The sequence below is a fragment of the Nicotiana tabacum genome, chromosome 21, assembly GCF_000715075.1.
Source record: "Nicotiana tabacum cultivar K326 chromosome 21, ASM71507v2, whole genome shotgun sequence".
NCBI lineage: Eukaryota > Viridiplantae > Streptophyta > Magnoliopsida > Solanales > Solanaceae > Nicotiana > Nicotiana tabacum.
Window position 1 is genome coordinate 86117733 of NC_134100.1, and position 21000 is coordinate 86138732.

The following is a 21000-nucleotide window of genomic DNA, read 5'->3' on the forward strand; positions in this document are numbered from 1 at the left end:
CCAAAACAACAAGACAAGTTGCATAAGAGATAAAAATAAACACAAGAAAAATCACAACATTACATAAAAATTACCAACACAATAATCTTACATCATCACGTATCATCCCTGACAATAGACACCATTATCTCTCCTATAACCACCCGTATGACTCCATAATAATAGCCACATTTATCCCTCCACCCTGACAATATCAATAGCCACCCTTATCGCTCATATAGCCTCCCTTATCTCTCCTATAGCCACTCTTATCGCTCATATAGCCTCCCTTATCTCTCCTATAGCCACTCTTATCTCGCCTTATAATAGCCTCCCTTATCTCTCCTCCCAGACAATACCCTAATACACATAACAACAGTGATATGCCATCCTTATGTTCGCATATTATCAACAGTGAAATGCCACCCTTATGTCCTCATAATAATAACTCAAATCACCCAACAATTTACACAGAATATTATCACAACAACACAAGACAATCACTTTATATTACAAATTGCCCAATGGCCACAACCAATTCCAAATATACAACAAAATCAATAAATTTCACATCAAATAGCTCAAGGCTCCACACAACGTATATAAAACATCAAAAACAACAACAAAGATGGAAAAGTAACTCAACATAGGACAACACCTCTTTAATCCAATTTTTTTATAAATATATATTAATGCCTCATTTTAAACTTATTTAATTAATTATTTACAGATGAAAAATCCTTAATGAAATTAATATCACTAAATGGCAGCTCAACAGAATACAGAATCCACATAAAAGTCAAGTGGCAATCACACCAAATTATCATATAAGAGAAAACTCGGCAAACAAGGAATGAGGCATGACAATAAAGGATTTAATAAGTACTAACAATTTCCAATTTAATACTTAAGGGTGTCTACGAATTTTAACCGATATAATTTGTACATATAAACCAAGTACGTACCCGTCACCTTGCGTACACGGCTTTCAATCACACAATTTTCACATAAGACTCAATTCCTAAGGGGTAATTCCCCCCACTCAAGGTTAGACAAGATACTTACCTCAACGAAACTAAACCGAGTCTTCAAATGATCTTCGCGAGTGAAGCCACCTCCAGACGGCTCAAATCCCGATGATTTTCTTCAAAATCCCTCGAAAATAAGATCGCCACAAATCGAGCTTTCTTAATTCAGCTCATTAGTGGTATTAAAACCTCTCACTACTCTTACAACTTCAATCTACATCAACATAATTTAATTGGGCCAATATTAGTAAATTAATTTCCAGATTTTTGATCAATTAGGCATTGTATCAAACACCTAGAGTACATAGCATTTTACTACCTCTAGTAATGGTGTTTCTTCATCCAACAATTCCTCCTTCCCACCAACAAGAGATACTAAACCATCATTTTTTTACAAACAACCTTCTTTATCACCATTAAAATCATCAATGAACTTACATCCACCCAATTATTACTAATTAATTCATTACAAAATCTCTACAACACCCAATAATCTAGTTTAAGTATTTATGACTTCCAAGCACCATCAAATAAGTGCTAATACTTATTCTTGCTCACATACTCATAATAAATCCATGCATATATGTCTAAGGGTGTAGGATTACCTTTTGGAAGAAATCTTGCCAAAAGCCTCTTTTGAGTTTTTGTAGAAATTTCTTGAAGATCTAAAGATTTGATGGTGGATTGAGTTAGTTCTATAGTGGAAATGATAGAATGAAATACCAAATTAGTAGGGATTACTCACCTTAGAGATGGGGAGAGTTGGAGGTCTTGAGAGAGTGGAGAAAATCCCCAAATTCGGCCAAGAGGAATGGGAAAAAATGAACCCCGAAGAGAGTATATAATATTTCGAGCGCCACAGGTGACGTGGGGCGCCACCTGTGGCCCTGTTTTCAGAACCTCAAAAGTCCCAGTGCCAGGGCTAGCGCCCCATGCTACCCTGTGCCCTGGTGACGGGAAATCGTTTCTATTTCGCCCGGGTCATGGTTATTTCGGCAACCACCACTTTCAAACAAGATTTATTCAAGAATTTCCTCGAGGTAACAAACCTCAAATCACAAATCACGCATCAATTCAAGCCTAAGAAACTTATGAACTTCCGAATTTCAAATTCTACATTCGATGTTGAAACCTATCAAATCAATCCGGAATGACTTCAAAATTGCACACAAGTCATAAATGTCATAATGGAGCTGTTTCAAATTTTTGGAATCGAAATTTGACATCGTTATCAACCAATCGACTTACGGTTTAAATTATGAATATTTCAAGAACTTCATTTCATAATGGAGCTGTTTCAAATTTCCGAAATCGAAATCCGACCTCGTTATCAACAAATCAACTTACAGTCAAATTTATGAATATTTCAAGAACTTCATTTTTCAATTTTTCGCCGAAATGTACCGAATTATTCTACGAACTTCCAAATCCAAACACGGACATACGCCTAAGTCTGAAATCACCATACGAAGCTATTGACATCATCACAATTTCATTCCGAAGTCGTTTGCTCAAAAGTCAAACTCCGGTCAATATTTTCATTTAAGCTTCAAAATTAAAAATTGTTCTTTCAATTTAATTCTGAATCTTCTGAAAACCAAACTCGACCCTCTACACAAGTCATAACACATATTACGAAGCTGCTCGAGATTAAGTCATTGAATGAGACATAAATTCTCAGAACGACATGTGGGGTCGTTACAATCATTTACTGTCACGACCCAAAATCCAACCAGTTATGATGGAACCTAACATCACCCGCTAGGTAAGCCAAATAACAACAATCCGATTCAATTAATATTTATCTAACTCTAATATACTCCCCAAGGACTGGTAGTACAAATCATGAGTTTCTAAGATTAGAATTTACAAAGTTGATATGAAATAAATACATCATCTGTTCGAAATATACATAAACAGATTTTTATAAATTTAAGGCTATCATGAACAAAAGGCAGCTACTAACGGAACGTCGTTACATCTTCAAATCCCGCTCCCGTCGATCACAGCAATATCAACATCCAATATATGCACGCAAGATAAAAAAGTGTAGTATGAGTACAACCGACCTCATGTACTCAATAAGTAACAAACCTAACCTTAGGTTGAAAGTAGTGACGAGCTTGAACAAAGGTCAGGGTCCAACACCAATAGCCAACAACAGTTCATAACAACATAATAGAAGTAATAAAAGAAGTAGCTCAGAGATAAAATGCTCAGCTCGTTCACAGTTCCAGAAAAATAGTCATGCTTTTCAAATATATCAGTGAAAACCCAAATCCTTTACCGAAATCACCAATTTATGAGTAAGTTTGAAAACTGTGATTTTTTCCAAAACTTTCAACAGATAATTGTTTCAATTTTAAATAATATGAGCAAAATACATCTCTATGTCTATATGTCAATATGTAGGAGAAGTCATGAATGACGCAATATCGTACAACATGAGGAAAAATACATCTTTGTGCATGTATGTAAAGTGTGCATGTCAATGCGATACAACTCAATAATAAAACCATATGCATACTCTCAGAGTATCATTCCACTCAGTCCTCCCAGTCACTCAGTCCTCACAGTCACTCAATCCTCCCAATCGTTCGGCACTCGCACTCAGTAGGTACATGCGCTCACTCGAGGTGTATACAGACTCTAGAGGGGCTCCTTCAGCCCAAGCGTTATAATCCGTACGGACAACTCACGTGCTATAGTATTATCTGGATCCTCACGTACAACTTACGTGCTGCACGGACAACTTACGTGCTATAGTATAAATATCTGGATCCGCACGAATAACTCACGTGTTACACGGACAACTCACGTGTTATAGTATCAATATCTCAATATGTATCAATAAATAACAACAGAGACTGAGATATAATATGCGATGAATGAACATGATTGAGTATGAAATTGCAATGTAAGAAAATAACTCAACAGCAGTAATGACCACAGTGGGTCCCAACAGGATAAGTATATATAGTCTAGACATGGTTTCTAATATGAATCACAGCTCGATAACTCTAGTACGTAGAGATTTCATAATTATAGATAAGTTCAGGTAACTACACAGTACCACATAAATAACGGAGTCACAGTTCACACGGTGCACTCCCACACGCCTATCACCTAAGCATGTGCGTCACCTCAACACCAAACACATAATACGTATAATCAGGGTGCATACCCTCAACTCTAAGATTAGAATAGTTACTTACTTCGAACAAGCCGAGTCCAATATCGAGCAAGCTAAACAATGCTCCCAAAATTTTATTCTGCGTGTATCAGCTTCCGAATGGCATGAATCTAGTCACAATTAATTTGATTTAGTCAACAAAAATTATAGGAATTAATTTCATATGAAATACTAATTTTTCCACAAAATCTGAAACTGCACTCAAAAATCGCCTGTGGAGCCCACATCTCGGAACCCAACAAAAGTTATAAAATATGAACGTCCATTCAACCACGAGTCCAACCATGCCAAATTTACCAAATTCCGACAACAACTCGACCTTCAAATCCCCATATCTCATTTTTAAATCCATAGGCCCAAATCCTCTAATTTCACCTCAAAAACACGTAATCTAGTCAAAATACTCAATGATAATCCAATATTATTGACCAAATTTGGATTATCATTGAGAATTCTCCCTCAAGTTTTTTCGTGAATTCTCTCTGAAAACACCTTTGAAATGTATATTGTCCAGGGGTTCCGCACCTGCGACTCACTTAGCCGCTTCTGCGGTCTCGCAGGTGCGAAAAACCAACCGCTTCTGTGGTTTGCCAATCTTCATTGGCTCCGCTTCTATGCCCCAAAAGCCACTTCTGCGGGCTCGCATTTGCGAGGCTTAGTCCGCTTCTGCGGAGCTTGCGCTTCTGCGCCCATCCGTCCGCATCTGCGATCACGCAGGTGCGGAAATTCTCTCGCACCTGCGACCACTGCCTCACAGCCCCATGCCCGCATCTGCGCTTTCCAAGCTCGCCCTGCAAGAAAATGTCCGCAGGTGTGATTGCATCAGAAGGCCAAAATTTCCAGCAGCTGTTTAAGTCCAAATTTCGATCCGTTAGCCATCTGAAACTCACCCTAGGCCCCGGGGGCCTCAACCAAATATGCCAACAAGTTCTAAAACGTCAAACGAACTTAGTCGAAACCTCAAATCACATCAAACAACGTTAAAACCATGAATCATACCCCAATTCAAGCTTAATGAAACTAAAAAATTTTAGCTTCTACATTTGATGCTAGAACCTATCAAATCAAGTTCGATTGACCTCAAATTTTGCACAGAAGTCATAAATGACATAACTGACGTATTCAATTTTTCAGAATCGGATTTCGACCCCGATATCAAAAAGTCAACTCCCCGGTCAAACTTCCAAACTTAAATTGTCATTTTAGCCAATTCAAGCCTAATTTAACTACGGACTTTCAAATAATTTTTCGGACACGCTCCAAAGTCCAAAATCACCATACGGAGCTATTGGAATCATCAATACTCTATTCCGGAATCGTTTACACATATTCAACATCCGGTCAACTATTTCAACCTAAGCTTTAAATCTTGAAACTAAGTGTTCCAATTCATTCTGAACCCTCTTCGACGAGTCACATAATTATTATTGAATACAGGATAAGCAGTAAATGTGAAAACGGGGCTGTAATACGCAAAACGGTCGGCCAGGTCGTTACATTTACCAAAAGAAAAATATAATTCTTCCATATTTGGCTAGTCTTTTTTCTTGGAGGAAAAGATTTTGGACTTTTATAAATTGAGAATTCTTTCTTCTCATTTAGTAGCATCCACAATGTAACCATAAGAGGTTTGAGAGTCTTGTTTATGGGGGATTTTTTGGGACAAATGTTAGCCACTTGTGTGTGCCTCTTTATGAGATTGTTCTCTCGATATTTTATTTTCTCTTTTTATGATATTTTATTTTCTCTTTTTATATAGTGGATTGCTCATCTACGTCTGCAGACATAGGTCAATTGATCGAATCACATTAAATGTTCGGGTCTCTTTTAGTATATTTCTCTTTTGATGTCTGATTTATCATTGTTGATGAAGGTATGCTTTGTTAGCTTTCACATGACACTTGATTATTTCGATCCTGATATGAATAATTATACCAAACGGATACAAGAGTGTACGAATAAGGTCAATTTGATAATTTAGTCATCCTTTCCAAATAATGGGTGTACTTTATAGGTAGAGCATTTTCTAGCCGAAGATATAGGAGAAATATGAAGATATACACTTTCAATCAAGATTTTTCTTGCAAGTCGATTCCTCAGCTCCTGAATATGTATGGCAGATCTTAATTTATAGGAACATGCAATTATATTAAGGAGTAATTGTATCTTTTATAATTTTGTATAACAGTATAAAGTGTGTATAAACACCTCTTATACATCATTATTCACTTTTATTTATTTATTTAATATAAATATCGGGTACGAATAAATTATTACCGATAAATGAGCGGATAAATTTGAAAAAAAAGTAGATTCATTCCTTTGTCCCAAAAGATAATGTAGTAGCTGAAAATTCAAATTTGTATTTCATGACTCGTGAATTAAAACGTTATTGTTATTCATTTGGTTTTCAATAATTGACGTTATTTCAATATATTCTCCTTTGTTTGTCCATATTGGACATTCTTTACAACTGTCTTTTTCTTTTTTCGTTTTTTCCTTTTGTAAAATCTTTGCATGTTATGTTAACTATTGTTAAAAACGACAAATCTGTATTTTCATCTTACCAACATCAATGCCTTAAATTGGAACAATCAAATGAAGATGAAACAAGTGAACCTTTATCTAATTAAAAAAAAATTAAACATTTGTATTAGCAAAATGTTTATTCAAGAACCATTGACCATAGCTATAGCAAATTCTTTGCTTTTAATTTGCTTTTCACTTATTACATAAAAAAATATTTGAAGAAATGGTGGGATCAAAATCCTCCACCACCACCATGTCCGAAACCAAAACCAAAACCGCTACCACCATTTTGACCACCGCTGCCGCCACCTCCACCACCTCCGCCGCCGCCGCCGCCACGACCATTTGCACCTGATCCATGACCCTCGCCATATCCAAAGCCAGCCCCAAATCCACCATTACTACCTCCTCCACCACCTCCACCTCCGCCGCCACCGCCACCACCACCACCAAGACCTCCTAGAATTTGGTCAAACCCTCCGTTAAAGTCAAAATTAGGTAAAAATGAATCCCCGAGAAGCTTCCTTGCAGAGGAAGTTTGAACGTGAACGCCCAAAACAACAAGAAGCATTAACTTGCATGTCATATTTGTTAGCACTGCAGAGAAAATAGCATATCCTTTAGTTTTAAAAAATGAGGTATTAAACCACAATAAACAATATCAAGTAGAGGCGAAGCTAGAGCGAGTTTCATGAGTTCAACTAACTAGAATTTAAGCATGATTAGTTCAACCTTTTAAGGTTCTGTACTTCTAAAATTATGAGTGCAAATTTAATACTTGTTGAAATTTTAATAGTTTTTTACATAAATATTTATCCTCAACGTTCAATTGAACCCATAGGAAAAAGGCTTAGTTCTCCCTTGAACTGCTTTCGACTTGATTTATATGTACATATGCAAAAAAAAAAAAAAAAAAAAAAAACTCTATGCTTGTGCATGTATATTTATAAATATATATGTACGTAAAGACTCATTTTGAATCCACTGACTCTATGTATAGCACATCAATACAAGGAAGAGGAATATCTTACTTTGCTTTCTTGGTCTTTGTTTTGTGAGGCTGAATACTGGAGTAGCCATGAAAGAACTAAAGTATTAAATTGTAAGATTAATTTGGGGGCACTATGAAAAAATAAGCATAGGAAGGGGTTAAATACTATAGGTAATGACAATTAATGGAAGTACAATTAATGAACGATTGCAAAACGGAAAATCAAGAAGAAATGAACTGAATGTATAGTTGAACATCAATAAAGAAAAGAAGAGTTTACTAAAGGAAATTATATCTTGCGTTTCGTGTTATTAATTGAAAGTAGAATACGTTATTTACCTCATTAAGTATGTTCTTTCATTATGAACTTGGAAATCTTAAAATACAATGACATTACTCGACATTTGAATAATCAATTTAATTAACAAAATTTAATCATTACTGTAACTTTTATCACTATATGTAGATTCTGAACGTTTACCTAGCAAATGGGTGAATCAAGGGATTAGATAATCCAAAAGCTGTTGGTGGCAAGGAATGTTGATGAACATTTAACGAATGGGTGTTTTATATTTAACTGATTTAACTTCTATCCATTAACAGTTTAATGACAATTTTATATTGTCAGTGTGGAAGAAGAGTTTTGGAACAACGGTAAAGTTGTATTCATGTGACTTGTAGGTTACAGTTCGAACCGTGGAAGGCACCACTAATACTTGCATTGGGGTAGAGTAAACTATCTACATCCCCCTTAGGATGCAGTGTTCCCCGACCCTGCGTGAACGCGGGATGCTTTGTACACTAAGCTGCCCTTTTTATACTGTCAGTATGACTTAACATGCTATAGAAAATTACGTTGCCTTAATTTTCATGTTACTGGTTCCACTTATTATGAACAGTTTCCAAAAACTGCATTTTAGATTATCTGACATTTATAGGATCAGTTAGGGGTGTTCATGGTTCGGTTTGGATCGATTTTTTCCCAAAAAGAAACCAAATTAAGTAAGTCGGTTCTTAAAATGTTGGAACCAAACCAAACCAATAAGTCGATTTTTTAGCGATTTTGTTTTTGTCGGTTTTTATCGGTTTTTTCGATTATTTATCGGGTTTTTTATTAAATATGAGACATACACTACCAAACACATATTCCGTCGACTACATTTTCAACGTAACACTATCAACCCAATTGCTCTTTGAGAAATCTATCATTTACCATGATATATTAATGATAATTGAATCAAATAGTGATGAATAATTTAAGTACTCAATTAAAAATCGATTATTTTTAACATGAAATAATTCTTGTACTTAGCAAAAGCAAACTACCAATCAAACTAGAATGTAAAGGAAAAGAATTAGATTGTTGTAATAGCAAAAAACTAGACTTAAAATACAAACGACTAATATGTACCATAATATTTTAGAAACTTTATATTAAAATATACATATGTACATAGGTGTATAGTAGGCTATATTTATGCAATTTAGACACTATTTACACTCTAATTTAGCCGTACTTTATTGATATTTGAATGCTAAAAGATAACAAAATGCTCTAATTAAGAATTTGATGCTTTGCAGGAGCTACTCCGAGCTAGGAGGGAGCTAACGAGTGTTTTGGAGTCAACATGGAGTGTGGAAGGCCAATCGAAGGTTAGACCGGTCGAAAAGGAGCGAGAAAAGCAAGCGAGACGACCCCTCCGGGTGCGCGGCCGCGAATTGGCTCGCGAACTCAAGGCAGTGAGGCAGTGGAAATCCGCGGCCGCGGACGGGCGGACGAAAGCCAAACACGCAGGGTTAATTATGTAAATTTTCTAGGCGACTAACCTAAACCTATATGAAGCCTAAACTCACCCAGAAGTCAGATATAGCTGATTTTAGAAGATTTGAGAGGCAAGAACAAGGGAGAGAAGACGGATAATTTCCTAAGAGTTTTCATCTTCTTCTTCGTACTTCTATTTGTTGATTATGAATTATTTTAGTGATTTATTTTTCATTAATATGAGTAGCTAAATCTATTATCTAGGGTTGATGGAATCAATTGTTGGATGAAGTCTTGACTCTATTTTGTCATAATTGAGTCGTGTTTGTTCTATGATTGTTCAATTACGTATTGTATTGTGGTTAATTGAAAGGGTCCTTGATTAATCGTGTCTAGTTACCTTGTGTTGCTTGAGAAAGAACACTTGGTTAGATTGTTGTTGAACAACACCACTTTTGGGTAAGTTAAGAGATTAATTACTTGAATTTAAAAGTGGGTTAGAAATAACGAAGCTTTGGTGGGATAATTCTGAGTTGCATAAATTGTTAACTAGAGTAGTTCGAGAGAATGCTTCTAGTAAATTATCGTAATTGATTGAGAGATAATTATGGTAGCCCGAAACTCATAATCCTCATAGAGTATTACGGCGAGATTATTGCTAAAGAGTTAAGAATTAATCCGGCAATTGGGGAAATCAATAGCCCTAGATCCTTTTACCCTTGAATTCAATTTTAGTCTTGATTATTGCTAATTTTATTGTCATTTTTCCTTAGCTAAATAAATTCCACTGATTATTCATAAAACTCTTGCATCTGAAAGCTGTCTGAGCTTATCATTAGCATTATTTAAAGTTGTAGTAAATAGGTTAGTTCCCTGTGGGATTCGACTCCGGACTTGAACTGGATTATATTTGCAGCGACTGCTTAGTCCTTTTTACAAGGCATAGTTGGGCGTGATCAATAGGTGTAATAATAAATTTAAATAGCTACTTCTATAGTCGGTTTGGTTCGATTTTTTCGGTTATTTTCTTATTAAAACCAAAACCAAACCAAACCAAATCTGATCGATTTTTAAAATTCAAAACCAAAACCAAACCTAAAAAGTATTGGTTTTTTTGGTCGATTTAGTTCGGTTTTCGGTTTGGTTCGATTTTTCGGGTTTTTATGAACACCCCTAGCATCAGTGTATAAAAGTTAAGAACTTAAAACTCTATGTAAGTTCCTCATGTGAGAATAGACATGAATGATAGTCTAAGAAATCTATTGTTTTCTAGATTTTCTATTTCTTATTCTGCTGTTTCTGCATGTACATACAGTATCAGTAGCTCGAACTTTCGTCGTTGGATCGTTCGAGAGAAGCAAATATGTAATATCAGGAGTTCAAATACATTCAATCTGTACGCAGGTCATTGTCTAGCGTTAAACTTAGAATGGAAGTTGGAACTATTAAACACACTGAAATTAATTTACATAAGCATCATCTCTTTTCTTCAGTTGAAACTATAAACATCACAACTACAAACAAAGGGCAAAAGTAAACTACAAAGTTACGTATACAAAATGCTTGGGCAGAAGAGGTAGTTCTTCAAATCAATAAAATAGCAAAAAAAATATTAGGGAAATAAACAGAGGAACAACCATTTTCCACTACTCTCCTCTTGGGAATATTCATTAACTTATCATACACACAGAAGGCACATCAGTGTTAAGGCTCCAGCTTCAGTGAAACCACTCTACACTGCCTGTTACGCTTGGCCGTCTTCGTAAAGACTACAGAGAAACAAGATGGGGCCCACCACGGTTGCCGGACTCTTTGCTCCCCCTTTAAGCAAGCCACTGAAGACATGATTTTAATCAATAAATATAAAAGGGGCCATATATAATACAGTGGCAAATAATGAAAAGATTAGTACTATATAACAAAAAAACAGAATCTTACTAAACTCAAAGAAATTGCTTGATAGACAGACAAAGAAATCTCTCAAACTTCACATCAAGAGAAAGGAGAAGTTAAGAGATATGGTTTCGGTTGTGAGCCGAGAGAGAGAGAGAGAGAGAGAGAGAGAGTATAGGAACCTTTTATCCGCCTCAGCTCCTTACACAACGTTATGAAGTCTCCCCATTTCATGTGGCACCTTCTTATAAACCGGAGAATCTGTTCAGTCGTGAACATGGACATCCCCTCCAAATACTCTCCATTAACACCATTTTCTTTAAAAATTTGACGATAGCTGCCAAGATTTATTTCTTCTAACCATAAACCAACATCCTGGGAAAACAAGAGAAGCAACAGAATGTCAGTGATTGAATAAAATGCATCTTCTTCGATTAAGCAACACCTAAAACAAAAGGACAGAGTTCAGAGCGCCTATATTGCGGCGGACTCTTCAAAATCCATGCTGCAGCCATGTCGACACGACATGGGTGTGGGATTCATGCCGGATTTGGTCAACTTGGGTACTTTGACTACATTCTATGACCGAGAAGTTTAGATTGATTGGGTATTTGGTTTGATTTTTGGGTTTATGTCATATACATAGTTCTATAAATTATGAGAATGCTTTTCTATTACGCGAGATATCTTATGAATAAAATACTAGGTGTTTATGAAGATTAAAGTTTTATTAGTTTTAGTTCAATAACTTTAGCTAATCAAAGTAATACCTTATATGTCGTAATATATCTCAGGGCCCCATTTTGATAAAGTGAACAAGTATGCCAACTTATCGTAGAACGGAACTTACAGAAGAAGGGAACTCTTCTTACACAGATTGTCTAACACTACTAAAGCAACTTTTTCCACATAATAATTACACGAGGTCAAAGCATTCAAAGTATTATCCATTCACTATTTCAGTAGGGTTTTGAAGAACGTAGAAAACAGATGATCTCATAGATCAGTCACTCCGCTCCTCAAATCGGGCATTGCCCCGTCAGTCTATGGATTTGGCAGTAGCCTGCAAAACGTATCTTAATACGACTATACCATTTTTGGGTGTTCATTTTCTATCTCTAAGGTCACGCAGCAAGAATTGCTACATATCAGTGTATGCTTTGCGCATTCCATAGTGATGAAATTCGGAAAGTAAACTGCCATGTAGCAAGGGATGGACATATAAGCATTTTGCAATAGGTGTAGCTTCGCCAATTGGCTTAACCAGTGGCCAATACAGGACAACAGTTGCTTGATTATTTTGGCTTTACGTGTAAAAGTTGAAAATCTAACCTGTCACATAATTGTCTCCACCTCATTCAAGGGGAGAAATGTGATTTTTCAATTTTACACAAGAAGTAGAAAATTGTTTTCCTTCCAATTCATCTACTCTTAGCACTAAAAACTGAGAGAGAGGACTAGAAATTGTAAAGCATCGGTGAAATATCGAGCTAAAATGGCATTCATATCACTCCAACTTAATCAGTCTATACACACCATATAGATAAAATTTTATGCGAAGCAGTAGTAGGACAAGAGTGGCATAGGCTCTGTCCTGGCTCTACTGCACATGTGATATACTTGCTGATGAGATAACTTCTCAATCCTGAAAAGATGGCATTTTTCAAGAATTTAAGATTAGGTATAAATAGTAATTGCATGTTTTCCACCTTATGACTTACATCTCTCACCATAGCTCATGGATGACCAAGCACTACCAAAGATAGCAACTGACCAAGCATTATACAGTTGTTCAGAAGAGACGCAAAGTCATCTAAAAGGAGTTAAAACACTCTTATAGGTGGAGTCAACGAAATAAGCACACTTTATGACACCATTTGCAAAGACAAGAAGCCTGTCCATTGTGCATGTACACTTGCCTAAGTCTCCCGCTTTCTCCTCCTCTTCCACAAACTCGGAAAAAAAAATACTCATTTTCTGAATTAGTTAGTCTCTTGAAAGAATACCTTATTTAACTCATTAGTTAGTCTCTCCAATTTGGCCCTCTCTTCAGTAAAACCCAGGCAAGTGTGCTTTTTCATTCTCTCCATCATAACAACGAATATTTTTTTCTTCCCTCTATCAAAACTAGTTGATCAATACTAAGTTTCTTAATCTTATAACGGTGCAACTGTCAGATGGACTTGTTAATAGAAGTTGTGACACAAACATTGGAGTTGGTAACTGATGTTAGGGACCCTTAACAAAAGTCCTCAAACTCCACCACGAAAAACCATGTTATGTATGGCCACAGGTTGCAAAACAAAAAAAACTGGTCAGAAGTATGTAGCATGTAGGGTACAAAATTCACCACCTCGCCTCAGATAACCTAACTAAAAGAATTTACAAAATAAAGAGGGAACAGGCCAGTTATCCACAGTCAGGACTCAGGTATAAGGCCGTGCAAAGATGCCTAGAGTGAAATTAACTCAAACTTCTCACACCTCAGATATTCCAAGAATTCACAGTGAAATCGCACAGAGTTTGTGATTATTTTTTCTTTTTTCTAAGAAAATGAATTCCAACAGATGGAACTTGCCAATTGCCCACAGTCGGTAAACATAGGCGGGTCTACGATTTAAGTTTTATGGGTTCAACCTTTAAGGTTTTTAGACCCATTATATTTTTTAAAGTTATGGGTTCATATTGCTATATATTGCAATATTAATGAATTTTTACACATAAATTTATGTTCCACGCCAAAAGTACTGGGTTCAGTTGAACCCGGTGCCGATACATTGCATCTGCCTCTGTCGGTAAATGATCTTGTGGGCCTAGGTCTAAAACCTATGAACTTTACTAACGGAATTCGTATTTGTGCTGCTTAACAACGTAAGTGCACCAATGTACTTCACTAGTTCAGAAACAGAGGAACGTATGACGATTTTCGCCCCTAACCAAATCTACAATAATATGTCCGAAACATCAACAATGTTCTGCTGTGCCACTAGTTTTCTCTCTCCTTGCTTTTCCTTTTCACTTATTTCTTTGTTCTGTTCTCATTCTACCCTTTTGTTAATCTTCTCATATCTTCCTAGTTCCTACTGATCATAAAAAATAAGACATACTTATAATTCAACTAATTTCATGTATTACTATCACTGCTATAATAAGATTTTTATAATATATTAAGTTAATGTAAGACTGACTAAATACTTTTCAAATAATCACACTCTTGAGCTCCTCATTTTAGATCCAATCCCTCACCTAGTGACCTACAGTATAATCCTTATAAATCCCATCCGCTGTTCCTGGCAACTTTTTAATTTTTTTGGGTATAACCGAGAAATACAGGCCAGCGGCGCACGTTCGAAACTCGATGGATAATGGGTCTGCTCATCTACCCTTCTCTACTTAAATACCATACTCTTGTCTTCGGCAGGGTTCGAACCCCTAATGTGCACCTCATCTACACATTACACGTTGCTCTTTTACCACTAGACCAAAGCCATGGGGTTTGCTCTAGGCAACTTTTACCTGCAGTATACAGCAGAGCCAGAGCCAACACAAGAGCCAGAGGTGATTAAAAAGCACATCTTTTAACCACCCACACTCACAAAATTCATATAATCAAGAAAATTATCATACTACCCATTGCATCCAAGGGTGTGACCTAGCAGTCAATGAAATGGAAGAAATATGAGGTCTTCGGTTCAAATCCCAACATAGGCAAAAAAATACTAGGCGGTTTCTTTTTATTTTCCTAAGCCTTGGAAAACAGAGTTGCCCGTTACATGTACCTATACTCATACGCGGAGCCAAGATTTGAAGCTTATGGGTTCGGGATGCTAGTGCATTTAAGTTACTGGATTCAAAATTAATAATTTGTATATATTCAATAGATTTATTAAGACAAATATAGAATTGGACCAAAGCTATTGTTCAACCGAACTTGTATCCCCAGAGGCGGACCCACATTGTGGGTTGAGGGGTCACGGGACCCCGTTAGCCTCGGCAAAAATCATGTATATATATCTTGTGTATATTTGTACATATATACTTGGGACCCCTTAAATATTTTGCTTGTGTCCCCCATACACAGAAAACTGGACGGGAGAAATGGTGTTGCGTGCTTAAGTTCCCTGCTTTGGTGGATGGACGTGGGTTCGAAACCATCTTCAGCTTTTTCTCCTCCTTTCTATTTTAGTTCTTGCTTTTTCTCCTCTTTTCTATTTTAGTTCTTTAACTACAACGATAATTTACACTTAGCAAATTGCTTTATTTTTTACTTTTATCTTCTTCTTTTTTTAATTCAGTTATAGTTTAGCACTAACACATAATAGTCTACTTAATTAACTTTTCTTTTTCAAATTCATCCCTTAAAATTAAAAGCCTCAAATTGCAACTTGTCACTCCACAAATAGAAAAATAGAAAATCCTTCTGCCACAACCTTCTTCAACAATTACTTTAACTCCGACTCGATAATGGTAACTAATAGTTTGAGACTCTTCTTCGGTTCTTTGACTATTAACATACCCTTAATCTTGATTTCTTTAGTAAGCTTTTGATAATTTAAAGTTTGAACGCCCTTTTGATCACTGACCCCTTTTTAATTAAAAAACTAGAAATTTTAAAGTGTGAAACATGCTTAATCAAATACCTTCCCTTTCCATAGCACCAATTTTGCGAAGAAATCTCTCTCTCTGCTAGGTACTTTCTTTTTCTTTAGAACTTCTTTTTGTTTATATTTGGATGATAAGTCATCATAATCATTAAGTTTTTAAATAGTTACACGCCGAATTTTATAGCTAGTGATTAGCATACAGTGGTGCCCCCATCGTACTCATATCTTGGTTCCGCCTCTACGTATCCCACATGCTAGCTCCGCCCCTGCTTGTGCGGGTGGGAGGTATTAGGTACCTGGAATAGTCGAGATAGCCGAGATGCGCATAAAGGAAATTATCATAGTACCCAACTCCTTGCAATACCCAAAAACGCAATCGAATATCAAGAAGAAAAAAAAATCTACATCAGAAATGAGAAAACCCCAAATTACAAAATAACCAATATAAAAGCACTATCATATACTGTAATCAAATTAACAGTAAACTCACAAGATCTACTAGTACTAGTGGAATTACGATCAATTTAAAGATAATACAAAAGTCAACTGGAAAGTAAAAAAAAACAAGTACCTCAACTGTCCAAATGAAGAAATCAAGTGGTTCAGGTGCCTTTTCTTTGCTTATCATCTCTCAATATCAGTACAATTTAATTGAATTTTCCTAAACAGAAAATATATAGTAGATCATAAAATATATTATAATTCAAACCCCAATAATAGCAATAAAACAATTAGCTACCTGTAATCACTGTGTTGATTAGGGTTTTGATTTGCTACATTTAGGGTGAGTTTGTACTGAGGAGAAAGGAGAGAATTTTCAGTTAGCTTTTCTTTTCGTACGTTTTACTTTAGTTTAGTACTTTAGTCTACCGCAACAAGCTTTCTTTTTTCGTAACTATGTGGGGCCGACATGGGCCCACTTCTTGGTATGAGTCAGTTGCTGAATTATATGTTTGTGTCGTTCGCTTCTGCTTCCACGCGACTTATCCGTGAGAATTTAGCACGTGTGTATTTTTAAATAGCGGGAACCTTAGAATAATAATAAAATTATCTTTATATAATTTATATGTTAAGAGTTCGAGTCGTGGAATCAATCTGATACATGTTAGGTATTTGTCCATATTTTCTTACCATAATTGATTTTCCTATCTCATGAAGGAAAGGATACTTTGTATATCAAACTATCTTTTTGTATTTTTTTAAATAGCAAATTACTTTATATTTCATGTAAAACAATCGTGGCCTCAAGATTAACTTGAGCTCGATTGTTTACTAAATTTTAGATAAACAAAAAGAAATTATCTAATATATTTGTCTTATGTTTCTTAACTCAGTTCATTAACTACTAGGTTACATCTTTGAGTGTTATTTCATGTGACACAAGTTTAATTAACATGTAGCTTATGATATTAACTAGTAAGAGATAGTCCGATAGCCTGTGTTGTGCACGGGCCCAAGTTTAAAGGGACAAACTAACCTAATTCAAGTTAATTAATTATTTAACTGTATATTCTATTGAAAATTTTGTTTAAGGAGTACTTCAGACGAAATAAATGAGATTTTCACTCATAAATTTTCAGCAAATTCTTTGAAGACAAGTTCACCGTTCATGTCCACACATAATGCACACTTTTCAATTTCAATTTCATATATTTTTTTAACCTCAATCAGTTTGAATGTTTACAAAATTTTGAATTTAAATCCTACCAATTTTTTTAATTAAACCTTTATTTTGAGGATAAAGAGATATATAATGAAATGTGACTAAGATCCAACATTAAGCTATAGTAGTATTATTCTTTTTTTTAAAAGAATGGCAATGGCACGGTATAAGCATCAAACCATCTAATATTTATTTTATGTTTTCGTTATGATAATAATTTTCTTTTGTTAATATGATAATTCAATTCTATTCTTATAATTCTAAGTAGTATTTCATCATCTTATCTACCTTTGCTCTGGACGCCAATTTTTTTTTCCCTCTTTATTCTTCTGTGAAAATGTTTTAAGTTCTTACTCCATTTTTGTAAATCAGTTAGCATAATGTATATGACCTTCCTTTATTTTATTAGGGAATCTATCTTTAATATTATTGTAAAATAGCTAATGCCTCCGACAATTATTACACTAAGTTGTACCAAGTCTAATCATGTAGCATGATAATGCTTTTATTTAAACCACTGAACTTTATATGCTTATTGCTTATTTCAGAATTTTTTCAAATGACTATTGTATCCAAATTCATTTTACTTTAATTACAAATTGTTGAATAAAAAATAGTTACTTCTACAATATATGTTTTTATGTTGTATTATTTTACTGTATAAGGTTTGTACCTTACTTTTCTATAGTCCGTTGTAAAAAATAATTTTCTTGACTCCAACAAAGTTAACCTTAAACTGGAATGAATAACAAAATCTTTGATTCTTTTTACGTGAATAATACTTTTGGGTAGCCAAAATAAATTGTGCAAAATAACTACAAATAATATAAAAAAATTCACAAAAGATGATAACGACAACGTTTGTAAAGAAAATAGAAATTATTGTGGGTGCAAAGCCGAAATAGACTGGAATTTGTTATAAAATAAAAACTATAAAGTAAAGACAAGTATAGAGAGAAACTGATATATTATTCAAACTTCAAACTTCTGTACATAATGAACTAAAAATTCCTCTATTTATAGAAGAAAGGAAGCAGTTGCGAGGCTTTTCAGGAAGTAACTGCAAGACTTTTCTTTAGCTGCTTGTAAGTTGTCTGCATGAGCCGCTTGCAACCTGCCTGTTTAATAAGAAGCTGCTGCAATTATTTCATTGAACTGCTTGCTACCTGCCTGCATCAGCTGCTTGTAGATAAACTTCAACAGAGTACTAAATAGATAATCTTCTTCAGGAAGATTATGTATAGCGGAGTAATAAATCGACATCCACAATATAATTATTTTCATAACACTCCCCCTTGAATGTTCATTAAAAGGTATTGTGTCTCGTTAAAACCTTACTAAGAAAAACCCAGTGAAAAAATCCTAGTGAAGGAAAAAGAGTACACATATTTAGTAATATGCATTTCTAGCTGCCTCATTAAAAACCTTACAAGGAAAACCCTATGGGAAAAAGCTTAGTAAGGAAAAAAGAATACAACGTGTATTTCACTCCCCCTGATAAAAATCTTATTTTAAATATTTGAGTCTTTGCATTCCAATCTTGTATACCATCTTCTCAAAAGTTGAAGTTGGTAAAGATTTAGTGAACAAATCTGCTGGATTGTCACTTGAACGGATTTGTTGCACATAGATGTCACTATTTTTCTGAAGATCATGTGTGTAGAATAATTTTGGTGAAATATAATTCGTTCTATATCTTTTTATAAATCCCCCTTTAATTGGGTTGTGCATGCAACATTGTCTTCGTATAGAATTGTGGATCTTTTATCACACTCCAAACCACATTTTTCTTGAATAAAATGAATCACTGATCTCAACCATACGCATTCCCTACTTGTTTCATGAATAGCTATTATCTCAGCATAATTTGAAGAAGCAACAACAATTGACTGCTTTGTGGAGCGCCATGATATGACAGTACCTCCACATGTAAACACGTACCCGATTTGAGATCGAGCTTTATGGGGATCAGATAAATAACCTGTATCTACATAACCAATAAGATCTGCACTACCTTTGTTAGCATAAAACAAACCCACATCAAGAGTTCCCTTTAAATATCGCAAAATATGCTTAATCTCATTCCAATATCTCCGAGTAGGAGAAGAGCTATATCTTGCTAGTAAATTAACAGAAAATGCTATGTCAGGCCTTGTAGCATTAGCAAGATACATAAGTGCACCAATTGCACTGAGATGGGGTATTTCAGGACCAAGGAATTCCTCATCCTCTTCTGGAGGTCGGAACGGGTCCTTATTCACTTCAAGTGATCGAACAACCATTAGTGTACTCAATGGGTACGCTTTGTCCATGTAAAAGAGTTTTAAGACCCTTTCTGTATAGGCAGATTGATGTATAAAGATCTCGTTTGCTAAATGTTCAATTTGCAGTCTAAGACAAAGTTTTGTCTTTCCAAGATCTTTCATTTCAAATTCTTTTTTAAGATATTCAATTGCCTTTTGGAGCCCTTCTGGAATTCCAACAAGATTTATGTCATCAACATAAACAGCAAGTATAACAAGTTTTGATACCATTTTCTTTATAAAAATACATGGACAAATAACATCATTTATGTAACCCTCTTTCAGTAAATATTCACTAAGGCGATTATACCACATGCGCCCAGATTACTTTAAACCATACAAAGATCTTTGTAATCTGATTGAATACATTTCCCAAGATTTCGAATATGCTTCAGGAATTTTAGATCCTTTAGGGATTTTCATGTAAATTTTATTATCAAGTGACCCGTACAGATAAGTTGTAACCACATCCATCATATGTATTTCAAGCCTTTCACGTAAGGCTAAACTGATGAGATATCAAAATATTATGACATCCATAACGGGTGAATATGTTTCTTTATAATCGACTCCAGGTCGTTGTGAGAATCCTTGTGCGACAAAGCTCATTTTGGTCATTCCTTTTTCGCACAAAAATCCATTTATGACCAACTGGTTTTATACCATCATGTGTTTGGACTACTGGTTTAAAGACCTCTCTTTTAGCAAGTGCATTCAATTCTGATTGAATTGCTCCTTGCCATTTTGGCCGATCAGATCTTTGTTGATATTCTTCGATAGATCGGGGTTCAAAATCCTCACTATCTTGCATAATGTTAAGTGCAACATTATAAGCAAAAATATTATCCACAACTATTTCAGATCGATTTAAATTAATTCATCACAAGTAGAACTTATTAAAAATTCCTCGCTCACTTGAGTCTCAGGTTCAATAATTTCTTCAGGAATCTCATAACTAATCAGATCTTCGGTCTCTTCAGGAGATCCCTTTATAGTATCGTTTTGATCATTTGTCGATTTTCTTTTTCGAGGATTTCGATCCTTAGAACCCAAAG

At 35.2% G+C, this 21000-nt stretch overlaps 2 protein-coding genes across 2 annotated transcripts; both read right to left on the reverse strand.

Annotated features, from left to right (window-relative positions):
- Positions 1-6799: 6799 nt before the first annotated feature.
- On the reverse strand, positions 6800-7846 carry LOC142175088 (uncharacterized). Its single transcript, XM_075241543.1, has 2 exons — positions 7761-7846; positions 6800-7326 (listed from the first exon to the last, which is right to left on the reverse strand). The coding sequence occupies exons 1-2, from the start codon at positions 7807-7809 to the stop codon at positions 6962-6964; spliced, it is 414 nt and encodes a 137-aa protein (XP_075097644.1). The 5' UTR covers positions 7810-7846; the 3' UTR covers positions 6800-6961.
- A 3044-nt stretch (positions 7847-10890) lies between these two features.
- LOC107804839 (uncharacterized) lies at positions 10891-16855 on the reverse strand. Its single transcript, XM_016628780.2, has 4 exons — positions 16719-16855; positions 16551-16640; positions 11558-11750; positions 10891-11317 (listed from the first exon to the last, which is right to left on the reverse strand). The coding sequence occupies exons 2-4, from the start codon at positions 16605-16607 to the stop codon at positions 11187-11189; spliced, it is 381 nt and encodes a 126-aa protein (XP_016484266.1). The 5' UTR covers positions 16608-16640; positions 16719-16855; the 3' UTR covers positions 10891-11186.
- Positions 16856-21000: the final 4145 nt, after the last annotated feature.